General features: G+C 37.3%; 1 protein-coding gene across 7 annotated transcripts in view; it reads left to right on the plus strand.

Moving 5' to 3' along the window:
- Nucleotides 1-12584, plus strand: part of GPCPD1 (glycerophosphocholine phosphodiesterase 1) — a 44219-nt gene that overhangs the window by 20862 nt on the left and 10773 nt on the right. For all 7 annotated transcript variants that reach the window (XM_064647701.1, XM_064647703.1, XM_064647700.1 and 4 more), the window contains exons 6-16: nt 1797-1838; nt 3043-3166; nt 4280-4526; nt 5602-5764; nt 5856-5988; nt 6216-6270; nt 8188-8280; nt 9682-9759; nt 10734-10773; nt 11551-11612; nt 12485-12550. In XM_064647701.1, coding sequence (XP_064503771.1) covers nt 1797-1838; nt 3043-3166; nt 4280-4526; nt 5602-5764; nt 5856-5988; nt 6216-6270; nt 8188-8280; nt 9682-9759; nt 10734-10773; nt 11551-11612; nt 12485-12550 — 1103 coding nt within the window. The remainder of the gene's footprint in view (nt 1-1796; nt 1839-3042; nt 3167-4279; nt 4527-5601; nt 5765-5855; nt 5989-6215; nt 6271-8187; nt 8281-9681; nt 9760-10733; nt 10774-11550; nt 11613-12484; nt 12551-12584) is intronic.

Below are 12584 nucleotides of genomic sequence, written 5' to 3' on the forward strand. Positions count from 1 at the left end.
GGGGGAGGGTGTGAAGTCACTGCTGATTTTGTTTAAGTACTATTTAATTAGTAAAACTTTAGACCAAAGATTTTTAATAAGGCTTCCTTAAGTAAATGGATTAATGTAAATAGAAACATGAATGGACTTATTTACTTGGCAATTTAGTGGAAATGTATTTTGCTGGAAGAAAAGATGGCATGCAGACTTGGTTACTAATGCTTTTCTGAACAGGGAAAAAGCTGGAGTTGTAAGAGAGACTGAAATAACCTTTGGAAGGAGCTTGTAGTTTAGATCTCTCATGCTGCTACGGGATGGCATGTTTTATGCAATGTGTTTTCTAGGATATGAAAAGTATTTCCTCCATATTTAGGAGTTCACATCTATTAAAAAACTTAATGATTTGAAATAATGTCTTTTAGAAAGAAGGTGGTATTAAAGAAACTGTTTGTTAATCATGAATAGTACCATAGAATCATAGAATCAGCCGGGTTGGAAAGGACCTCTGAGATCATCAAGTCCAACCCTTGATCCAACACCACCGTGGTTACTAGACCATGGCACTAAGCACCACATCCAGTCTCATCTTAAAAACCTCCAGGGACGGAGAATCCACCACCTCCCTGGGCAGCCCATTCCAATGCCTGGTTACCCTCTCTGTAAAGAATTTCTTCCTAATATCCAACCTAAACCTTCCCTGGCAGAGCTTAAGACCATGCCCTCTTGTCTTACTGGTATCTATCTGCCTGGGAGAAGAGACAACCCCCACCTGGCTACAACTATGACCGTGTTCCTACCCCTGCCCCTGCCCCTTTTTTTGCTTTTTATTTCAGTTGAATTAGTTGTTTTTCTATTCCTGCAAGATTGTTTCTATATTTGTCAGTAACTGACAAGGGAAGCAGCGTATCCTCTACTAGGGTCTAGACTTTCTCTAAATTTAGATAATCTCATTCCAAATAGTTAGGAGTATTTTTTTTTTTTACAAGTAGTATTCAGTGCTTCATCTTTAAGAAAATGCAGCAAACCCAGTATGTTAGTACTGGGTCATTATGATCCTAAATTGTTGGCTGTGGTTATTAAAAAATGAGGTCAGGCTTATGATTCTTCCTAGGGGGGGAAAAAAAGGGATTAATTGCTGTAGAGGCAAAAATTTGTGAAGATTTATGTTTTGAGAAATGTGTGGTTTGTTTAGACTACTGCAGTTCTGTTAATGCTGGTGAATTTACTTAGTGCCTTTAAGATTTCAGTTATTAAAGCTTTGGAAAGGGTAAGGATAAAAGTAAGTGTGACCTGAGTATTTTGAATATTTCATGCTAGGTTGGTTTCTGTCACATGGGCAGAATAAGCATTTTAATCACGACTAACTTGATTTAACAGCTTGAATTATAAATGTGCAGGAGGATAACTTTCTTGTATGTTTGCAAGAAACTTTAATGTCCTTGGCTTTACTTTGGCAAATAAAGCATCTTAGATACTGGTAGGATGTAGATATCAGTAAAATACTGCAGCAAACCAGAAAATTATGCAACCTTCTTGCTCTTCTCAGTTCAGATTACTTTAGGTAAAATGTGGCATTCTGCGTGTTGACTGTTTTTTTTTTTTTTGCAGAAACTAAGAAAAAGCCTAAGTTGGGATAAATCTTTATAGAAGGTTGCAAAAAACATGCTTCTTTGTCTGTTTCAGTTTTCTTGCCTTTTTTTAGATACACTTTTTAGAAGTGCGGTGGAAAAGTAGAATTAATTTAACTTGGCAATGGTTTTTTAAAATGTGAATACTAATTAATTTTTTTTATTCTTTTCCCCTCCTTTTGATTCTAGAAGATGAAATTACTGTTGACGATGGTTTCTTTGGAATCCATAGTAAGTGAGACATATTGACCTTTACTCTTTACCATAAATTTAATTTAAACAAGATTAAGTCTCGTAATTGAAAAATATTTGAAATCATAAATTTTAAGATTTGTCTGTGATTGTTTTCTCTGCTTATACAGTTATACAGGCTCTAATCTCTTCTACTGTTAATAAAAGACTGCTGAGAAGAGTTGAAATGTTGTCACTCTGATGGTGTTAAGGGTTGAAATTTGCAAATTTTAAGTCATGAGCATGTATTTTTGGAAATACAGAATAGACTTAGCTTTCTCTTAATACCCAGCTTAGAAAAACTCTCATGCCTAGAAAGATATTATCACTTGCACTAAATTGTACACAGTCTGCCTCCTCAGTCAGACATGTAACTCCCAAAAGGCTCTTACCAGCCCAGACCTTGTCTTTGTGTGTGCACGTGTGTCTCACCTCTGGCAGTTCTGACCCACCTCTTTCTCAATCCTGTGACACTTAAAGTAACTCTTTATCATCTCTTATATGTCTTGTCTTAAAGCTTTTCCCTTTTTCCTCTTATCCTCATCAAACCATAGGTTTAGCTAGGAGCTCTTCAGAACTGTGGGGTCTGCTTCAGCACCTGGTGTGGTGGCTTGTGCTTGCTGGTCATGCTGCTTGTAGGGCTTTTCCTTGTCCTGATGGTGAGGTTGAGGATTCTCCTCCATGCTTTGTTTCTCCATCAACACTGTTGCTATACCCCGTCCTGCAGACTTACACAGCTTTACTGGTATTGATTTTGATGACACCTGTATCTCAACAGAAACAGGGAGCCTCTAATTGCTTATGAATCTTCAGAGTTCCAGTGTTATTCCATGTATCGAGAGATCCCAGGACAAAGGAATGTTATGTTTGCCTTTGGAGGCTTAATTTAGCCCTTGATAGCATATATAAAATTAACACTGGAATACTTAGTGCTCTCCTGCAGACAGTGTGCACTTGATCATTGTTTCTGTTTAATACCCTTAGAAGTGCAGTATCTGTTTTCTGTTCTGGGTAGTTTAGAAACACTGGTGAAAGGATGCACTCAACAATGGCTCTTGAAATACTGTGGGATAAGCTAGTGATGAGAAGGATTGTCTGGAAGATGATAGAGGAACTATATTTATATGTTTGTATAGTCAACTGTCTAGATCTCCCTAAAATAAGTTACTAAAGTGTCTACTACTTTTGTTTGATTTTTTGATAGATGGTATTGAAACTGTGGATGCTGGGTGGCTGACATGTCAAACAGAAATAAGATTACGTCTGCATTATTCTGAAAAACCACCTGTACTGATATCTAAGAAGAAATTTAAAACATCGAGGTTTAGGTAAGAGCCTGCTCATCTCAGTATGCAATTTACCTAATGTTAATTGTCAATACTACTGTTTCTTCTTTACTTAATTAATACAGCCTTTAAATTAATTTTGGGTTGCTGATAGGGGTGTACTATCAGGCTACTTTCGAAGTATTTCAGCACAAATGCTTACTCCATGCTCGTCTTTGTGTTTCTTGCTTTTTGTCTGGAACTGCAGTGTTCCTACATAATTCTCTGAAGGTGTCCCTGCCTATGGCAGTGGGTTGGAACTGGATGATCTTTAAGGTCCTTTCCAACCCAAACCATTTGATGATTCTGTGATACTTGATTTCTTAATGGTTTTTTTCCAGTTTTGATTCCCCCTCCCACCAATTCCAACTTCTGATGAATGGGAAGTTTAATTAAGAATTAATACTTACAGTGTGCTCTCCAGAGCTTTGTCTTTTTTCCTTGCTTGTTATAGCTTATGTCACTGAGATAATTCACTTTGTGTGGAAGGTTTGCTCTGCATAATAAAGAATTCTGAATCTTATAGAGAGGTTCATTCCTCTCAGTCCAGGATTTTTCAGAAGTTGCATTCAGCTTAAATGATCATTTAGGATTTCTCAAGGGACTTAATTACTTCAGACTATATTACTTATGTCTAATAGAGTGCACTTATCTGCCTTATCACTGTTCATAGAGACATAAAGTTGTGTGTGTGCTTAGCAGCAGCCACCAACATTCAAGTCTTGATGTTGATGATTACTGCTGTTTTCAGTGCTTTTCATTAGCCTTTTGGCATTATGGGTATCAGTCTGTGGAAGAAGGCTGTTTATTTGGCAGCCCAAATAGTTTGTTGAAGTGCTGCTTCTCAGACCATTAGTACAATTTTCATATTTATCCAAGCTCAAGTTTTAGTAGTGACTTGAGCACTTAAACCTGACTAAAGTATGATTTAGGCAATGGCTACAAACTCTTGACTCTTATGAGGGCCCACTGCATGTAGTGCTGTCCTGCAGATAGTGGAGTTGAGAAGAATTCTTCTGTTGTATGAGCTTCTGCTCAAGCTTCTTTCTAATTCTTTATCGTTTTCAAGGACACTTCTGTGACTTAACCATTTGTTTTATATATCTGGTCGAACAGAGTAAAATTGACCCTAGAAGGCCTAGAGGAAGATGAGGATGATGAAGAGGGCCAAGAAAAAACATCCCCTACTGTACCTCAGAAAATGGCAAACACTGTGGAGTTCTCCTTAATAAGTAATAATGACTATAAATGTCGACACACTCAGCCAGACTGTGGTTATGCTCTGCAGCCAGACCGATGGATAGAATACACAATACAAACCATGGAACCTGATAACTTGGAATTAATCTTTGATTTTTTTGAGGTACGTCTGTTTACCCCTAGGAAGCAGCTCCAGTCTGCCTTTGAGAATTAGACTGAATTACTGTGAAGATTTCACTGTTGAAACAGGGCCACTGCCTGATATTCTTGGATATTCTGGATTTGTTTACACAAGTATGAGGCTATTGGCTCCCAGCCCATTTTGCAGAAAGGTTTTGTGAGTCTCCTTGATGTGGCACAGAATGTTTTTCAGTTCTGATTATTTAGATGTCAGTACAAATTAGACTCAAATCTCTGTGTGTGGTATTGTAGTTAGGTTGGTTTGATATTTATCCTTTACCAGAGCTACGTTTTGCATCTCCTGCTTGATCCTGAACAATGTGTATATGAACTAGTTATATCACAATTATTTAATCTAAATTTTTATGTTATAAGCAGAGAAGATTTCTCTGAATTAACCAGTGCAAATTAAAACTGGATTGTCATTACTCTATCTGTTATTTTGCACTCTATCTTTCCTCCGAAAGATCCTAATATTCAAAGTCCATTTTAAAAGAAAACAGCTTTTTATCTCTTCATACTGTGTATGCAGAAGAAAGTTTTAAGCATTCCCTCTTTGGTCTGAAAATGCCCTTAAGATCACTTACATTCATAATTGCAAAGTGTCTACACAGTTCCTTGACTATGGTCAGATGCACATTCTGCGTATTAGTTGCCTTCCTCCTTCCCTGGAAATGAATACAAAGTTATTTTAAGCATGTATGTTATTCCAGTTAATTTTTGTTCTAAATGTGACTTGGGCTTTTTAGAAGACAGACTATTTCACACATGCAGTTTTGACCTGAAAAGCTTGTCAAATCTAAGTTTTCGAAGACAACTGTGAGTTTTTTAGATTTCCATCAAGATTTTCACGTTACTGATAGTAATTTGCAACACTCGTACGTTAAACAATTTCAGCCTGAAATTAGAGTTGTCTGAATGCACAAGAAACTTGTTACATCAAGTGCCTGTTTGTATCTTCCTGAGGAGCAAGGAAGAAGAGTTTGTTTAGAATTCTCACCTACGTATAATAGTAAGTGTTTTGTTGGTTTTTTGTTGGTTTTTTTTTTCATTTTTAGGAAAATTTAGGTGAGAAGGTAGTACAGGGTGATGCGCTCCCAGGCCATGTAGGTTCTGCCTGCCTCCTGTCATCCACAATTGAAGAACTTGGGAAGAGTGCTGGAATTATTACGCTTGCTATTATGAGCAGAAATCCAAGGAAGACAATTGGAAAAGTTAGAGGTACAGCCGATGCAAACAACAGATGTAGATAACTTCACTTGAAGTGATCCATTATCTACTGACATGGGAAGTATTGGTGTTTTTCTTGTAGTGGACTACATAGTTATTAAACCGATCCAGGGATACACTTGTGATATGAAGGCTTCCTACGCAAAATACTGGAAACCAAGAACAACTCTAGATGTTGGACACAGGGGAGCAGGAAACTCTACAACAACAGCTAAGTAAGTTTGTTTGTATTTTAATCTGGGGCAATTATGTTTCGTTTCACTGACATCAGTTCAGGAAGCGGACACTTAAAAAAGCTGCAGCCCATGGTCAGTCAAGTCACTTCAATATGAAGTGTGGGTGTTCTCCAAAACAAAAACTTCTGATTTGTATTTCTGTTCTTTCAATGGACTTCTGTGCTGTGCTGCATCTAACACCACCTTTTTCTTTGCTGTTATTTCAGACTTGCTAAAGTTCAAGAGAACACCATTGCCTCTCTGAGGAATGCTGCTAGTCATGTATGTACACATGTTTTCACACATGTAGTACCTGTAGTTTAAACTAGGTTGGCTTGTATGCTTAGTTTCCATGATTCAGTACAGTGAATGGTAGTTGCACTGATGTTAAATTATGTTAAATCACTGTGGAAGTTCCCTGAGTAGTGGGAAGTAATACCTAGATCAGACTCTTATTTTCAAGTTAATAAAAAAAAAATCAAGACTTCTTCCGTTTAATATGTTCTAATACAGAGAGAATTTTAATCTCAACCCTGTAGAGACATAGGGTTGGAATAAATTTGAACAAATGAATAAAATTTTGGCACTGCTAGAGTCTGTCAGCGTAACTCTCAGGTGCCAAACGTCTCACTCAGAGACTGCTGTGTAACAAAACTTGGTGTCTGAAAATGTGACCTGGGAGCTGAGCTGATAGAATAAAACAGTCCTTTGTTTTGGTGCTTGCTACAGTGAAGACTTGAAACTCTAAGAGAAGACTTTCAATCACTAGCTTCATGTGCCTAAACTCTGTGATGGAGGTGGTAACTTTTATTCCTTCCAGTAATCTTGATCACTGAAGTGTTCAGTGACAAGAATGATCTAGACAGTCTAGTGCAGCAGAGGAGCTGGAGGCAGAAGTACATTCAGAGGTTCTTTGGCTCTTGTTTTCACAGTCATGTGCTGCTGTGAGATCACCTGCTGCTTAACTTCTCTATCCTAAGCCTTTATACCTTAGTGGTATTAATACAGGTTCTTGCAAAACACCTTTGAAGTTTGTTAAAGGCATAGGAGCGGAATCTGGAGTTGGCTACTGGTTCTGGAGTATTCCCCAAGAGTCATAGCTGAAAGCTTTCTCTTCTTTTGAAGTCAGAGTATAATTTGAACACAGTGACTGGAACATGCGCTGACTGCAGACCAGAAGAAAACTGTTGCTACTAAATTGTTTTGAACAGTGGTTCCTAATCTCTGGATGGGACACTGCAGGTTTATGGACAGGTTTTAAAAAGCCCACAAGAAATGTGCATTGAGGCGGAGATTTACTATGAAGTCAGCAGCAGCAGCACCAGAAAAGAGCTTTCAACTGTTTGCAGATTGAGAAGGCTGAAAACCACCGCTCTAAAAATATTTTTGCTGAGAAAAGTGCTGAAAAAAGCCTGTCCTATTTTCTCTGTGAACTGATTGGAAAAGTGTGAGTCAGGATGCTAATTTGATGAATGGCATTCTTGGAGGCCTTTCAAAGGAATGATTTGCAGACAGTCAAAATAAGTAAAAACCTCAAACCTTTTACTGTTTCTCTTTCTTTCTGACCCTCCCTCTTTTCAAAAAGATTGTACTTAGAGCTCTTGGATCTTTCTTCCCCTTTTTTTAAGTTCAACAGAAAATAACATACAGCTGAAAAGGACAGGAGAATACTGGATGCAGCTATTTCTCCTCTTGCACATATAACACACTTCTGCTGTGTTACTCACTAGTGACTCCAGAAGCTCGTTGCTGTATGAGTGTCTCCCTAAAGCTTTACAATATGTAGCCATCCCTTGTCTCTTGGTGGGGTGGTGGAGAGGAGGGAGGAAGGACACTGCAAAGGCATGTATGTTTTAAACATCTATATTTAAAAATATCATCTTAGCCTTTCTTTGAAACCAGGTTTACAATACTTGAATCTTACTAGATGGTTTACAAGATTGAGCAAGATATATATATATATTAGAGCTGCATTATGGTAATTAAAATACTTTCCTGTATGAATTTTTTTTTCATTATTAATCTGTTGCTGAGCGTAACTTAACTGGTAACAGGGAGTTGAATTCAACTTCTGTGGGATATCCAGGACCTGTAAATACTGGACAACTTGTGTGCAGTTCTGTAGTCCTTGTGCATAAGTAGTTAATGGTTGTTTTGTTTTGTTTTGTTCTGTTCTGTGTGTTTTTCAATTTTCTGTAGGGAGCAGCATATGTGGAATTTGATGTACATCTTTCTAAAGATCATGTGCCTATTGTATACCATGATCTCACATGTTGCATGGCCATGAAAAAGGTAAAGAGGATGACATTTGTATTTTACTTATAAGTATGACCATTCCAGAAACTGAAAAGCCAAGCTCTCATAGAAATAATTCTGGGGACTCAAAGGATGGGATGGGAATAAATATGCAGCATTACTCTGTGCATGAAGTAGAGCAGGGAAGTTGAGTTTTTCCTTTTGATATTGTAGAAAGAGCTTTTGAGATGCACTGTTTTTTTGGCACTCCTCAAGCCAACATTATAGTTGTCATTTAGCTTTCTTTTAAATTTAAGATATGGAAGAAAAAAGCAGGCAACTCCACTATATTCAGTAGTGCCTGGGGGACTGTTTTAGATTGCCAGAGCAGTCTAAAACAACTTCTGCTTGTTTCTTTTTGAGGGAGAGTTAGTGTGATTCTTAGCATGACTTCTCACTCTTACTGACACTTAAATGTTTACTTGTCTTAAGTAGTTATGTACTCATAACTCTTTAGGTCAAACCAAAGTCTGCTTTGTTTGGATCCCAGTAGATGGACAGCAGAAAAATGGAAGAAACAAGCATCTCCTTCATTTAGAGAGTTTGATTAGCCAAAAATGGCCTGACTTCCATTATTTTTTTTTTAACTCTTTTTTTAACCCTTTTTAAATTCAGCATTTTGCTCTGTTCCTTAACTGTGAGGTAAACAATATATTTCATGTCTCATGTGTGAGACTGAAGAACTCTTGGATTGCTCAGTGGATCAGAAGAAAAGGAGCTAAAACAGAGGTTCTACGAGCAGACTGTCCTGTCTTCTTGGCCCTAAGTCTTGTGTCATCAAACTCTCACACCCTTTGCAATATTGCAAATTATAAAAAGCTTGATTTTGAACAGTTGTGGAAATGGAACTTTAGTAAGGGAAGTGGATATTCAGTGTATCTTCAGTCACTACTGTCTTGCTCAGTAAAATTTTCTGTGGTGAAGAGGGGACGTGAGAAATGGACAAAATTTTTTTGACACCAGATCTTTATTTTGGGAGCAGGGTGTGAGTGTCTCAATTTTACCTCAAGACATTTGTCTTTTTTTATTAGTTTCTGTGACATTGGATAGACAGTAGTAAACTGCCTTGGAGTATTTTTTACTGCATTTCTTGCAAACCTTTTTCCTGATTAACCAATCAAGTTTTTATAGAATAAATATACTAACTTTTTGTGAAGAACTTCTAAGCCTCTGGCTTGTGTGAAACAAATCCTGTTTTTTTCAAATGGACACTTGTTCTATGCATTTAAGTGACTGTGTTGTCTCCTGAAAACCGATCATCTTATTAAGATATAACCTTGTATCCTTATCAATAAAAGAGGAAAAAAATAGTTGCCTTTAATGTTACCATATTAAAAGCATGTAGGCTTTTTTTGTAGTTTTCAGTTGTGCTTAATTATGTATTGTTTCTCTTCAAAGAAACTGGATACAGAGCCTTTGGAACTGTTTGAGATTGCAGTCAAAGAACTTACATTTGATCAGCTGCAGTTATTGAAGGTATTGTTACTTTGGCTAGTACAATATGCTATATGTAGAATTTCAAATTGTGTATGAAGCTTAGAGTTTTTGGCAGTAACTAAAGACAGTTTGGGAGAGCATAGTTCTAAAAATTGTGTGAATAGAACAATTAGCTAATTCCAAGAAAAATACTTTTGCAACATGGTTACAACTTCAATAAATTTCATTACTTGCATCTTCTAGAAAGGTGGTCTGACAGCTTGTGTAGGTCCACATCATTATGCTAACAATGATAAAAAAATAAGGAAGGTTGAAATTGAAGGTGGGGTTCATTGAAAGCCAATGCTTTGAAGTCTTTGAAGAAAAACATCTGTCCTGAAGTCTGTCTAATTTTCAAATGTTGGAGGGGTTGCATTGAACTACTCTACCTTCTGAGCAGAAGTGCCCTGTCTGACTCAAAGGGGAGCCGGGGGATGAGACTGGGCCACTAAAGACCCCACTGAGATACCTGTCCTCAGTCAAGGAAAGCATCTGGCTGATCCAAGAACTATATGATCATTTTTACTTGAAGTTACTTGGTCTGCTCCTTTTTGTGGAGAGGGAATTTGAATAGAGCGAGGGAGTTGGTCCTGTGTCTGGCTTGATTCTGTCTCAATATGTGACAATGTTATAAAACTGGTCAGCCCTCTGCACTGGATTAAACATAGAGGAGAGATTAATGCTCAGACTTCTTCACATCTTGCTGTTGAATTATACTATGTGTGCTTTTACCCTTGAACATGTTCTTTCAATTTTCAGTAAGCATGTTTTCCTTGAAATCTTTAAAACAAACTTTGAAAGGAAATTGTGATATGTACTAGGATGTCCTTTATTCTTTTGCAGATTACTAAAACTGTGTCTATAATGGACCTTTAAACTTAAAAACTAATTTATAAGGAAATTTAGTTACATTTTGCATGTAGGAAGATCTCTAGGGGTAGTGTGTTTGCTAATGTTACTCTTATGTTCTTCAGCTGGCTCACGTGACTGCCCTGAAAGTAAAAGATCAGAATGGTACGTACTAGTTTGGAAGAGTCTTGAGATTGATTCACTACCATGTGTTTATACATATTCTGTGGCTACAGCTGCTTGTTCTAATCACATTTGTCATCTTCCTGAACACTTCTAAATGCTAATGTAGTTAATTCTGTGCATGCTGTGGACTTCTTTGCTGGGAAGTAAATATCTCGACAGAAGTTACTCCCTTGAGAAGAGGGGACAGGACTGTGGAAGGTGCATGTATAGATCAATCTATATTTATGAATAAACATAACAAAGTTGCCACTAATGTTTCATCTTAGACTTCTCTAACTTCAGCTCTTCAGAATTGCCAGCAAGAACTTTGGTAACCGCTGTAGGGTATCTTATAGGTGCTGTAGTTTTTGGCCTTAATTCATCCCCTTCATAGGGACAGCAGATGGTCAAAGTACCTTGCACATCCTCCCAGTCTAGGAAAAGATAAAATAAATAAGCCTTGATAGGCAAGGCTGCTTCTACTGGATGTCATTCAGTGAGTGAAGTGGTGAAGGATGGGAGAAGCCATTTCTGATCAATATTATGGCGAGTTTTTAAATTATTGTCAAAAAATTTTTCCCACTGGCAAAACAGGAATTGCCAACACCATCGCTGGAGTATGTCAGTGTTACAGGGAAGGTATAGGTAATCAAAAGGTAGACCTGATTCGTTCTTCACTCCTAAAAGCCTTATGAGTTTGAGCCAGCCTTTTCTTGCTGGGATTACTGGGATTATGCTGCTGTTTGTTTTGATTCAGTATTTTGTATTTCTTTCCAGCATCTTTTCAAGAGGAGGAAAACTCTGCTTTTGAGACCCAGCCATTTCCTTCACTGCAAAGAGTAAGCAAACCTTATATATAATATAAGGTTTATATACAAAGAATATAGATGATAATGATGATTGTGGAACATGAAAGTATGTGTTTTACTTTCAGCTTTGCACACAAGGGATACTAATTTTTGGCTTTAGGTCTGATATCAATGCTGGAACTGAGAATATGGGCTTCATTGTTGGCCACTGGAAGCTTTTCAGTGCTTAAAAGTAGTAGTTTGCAGATATTTCAAGCTTCTTAATTCATGAACCCAAGTTGCATAGCTCAGGGTACACAGGGGCATTGCATTTTAATGCATTGATAATTGTTTCTAATGTTGAAAAAAACCAACCACCTGGCCTTAGGGAGTTAATCACATAGTATTGGCCATCCAGCAGAGCCAGCCACAGAGAAATATGTCCTCATTCATGACTGTGTGAGCTTCATCTTTGATTTGAAGGCACCTTACAAGTAATTCTGTACAAGAATTTCATGTGAAAGAACTTTTGTTCTCATCATTGTCATTGTAATAGCAAGCTCATGGATTTCGTACTTAGGACTATGTGTTTATATATATTTCTGGAGAAATAAACCCCATTTTTTCTTCAGGAGTACAAATGGGGCATTTTCTTACATGTGTTATGGTGAATTGACCTGCATTTGTGCCTTGTCAAAATTTTGTCCTTAAGATTTTATCCATTTGTATGCATTTATTAAGTTGAAATTTAAGTAAAAAAGTGTATATGTATCTTGTGTTAAATGTTAAAAACCTGGGGGGGTTAATTTTACTGTTAGACACCATTGGCACTAAATTCCAGTGTATTCTCCCAAAAATTACCTTCACAATGCTTTGCTGTCCTCCTTTACTGTGGGGTCTTTTCATAATGAATTTTTTTTCAGGTCCTGGAGTCTGTTTCTGAAGATGTTGGGTTCAACATAGAAATAAAATGGATCTCCCAGCAAAGGGTAAATAAATGTACCTGTGATTTACTTTAATTCT

The sequence above is a fragment of the Pseudopipra pipra genome, chromosome 3 (assembly GCF_036250125.1).
Source record: "Pseudopipra pipra isolate bDixPip1 chromosome 3, bDixPip1.hap1, whole genome shotgun sequence".
NCBI lineage: Eukaryota > Metazoa > Chordata > Aves > Passeriformes > Pipridae > Pseudopipra > Pseudopipra pipra.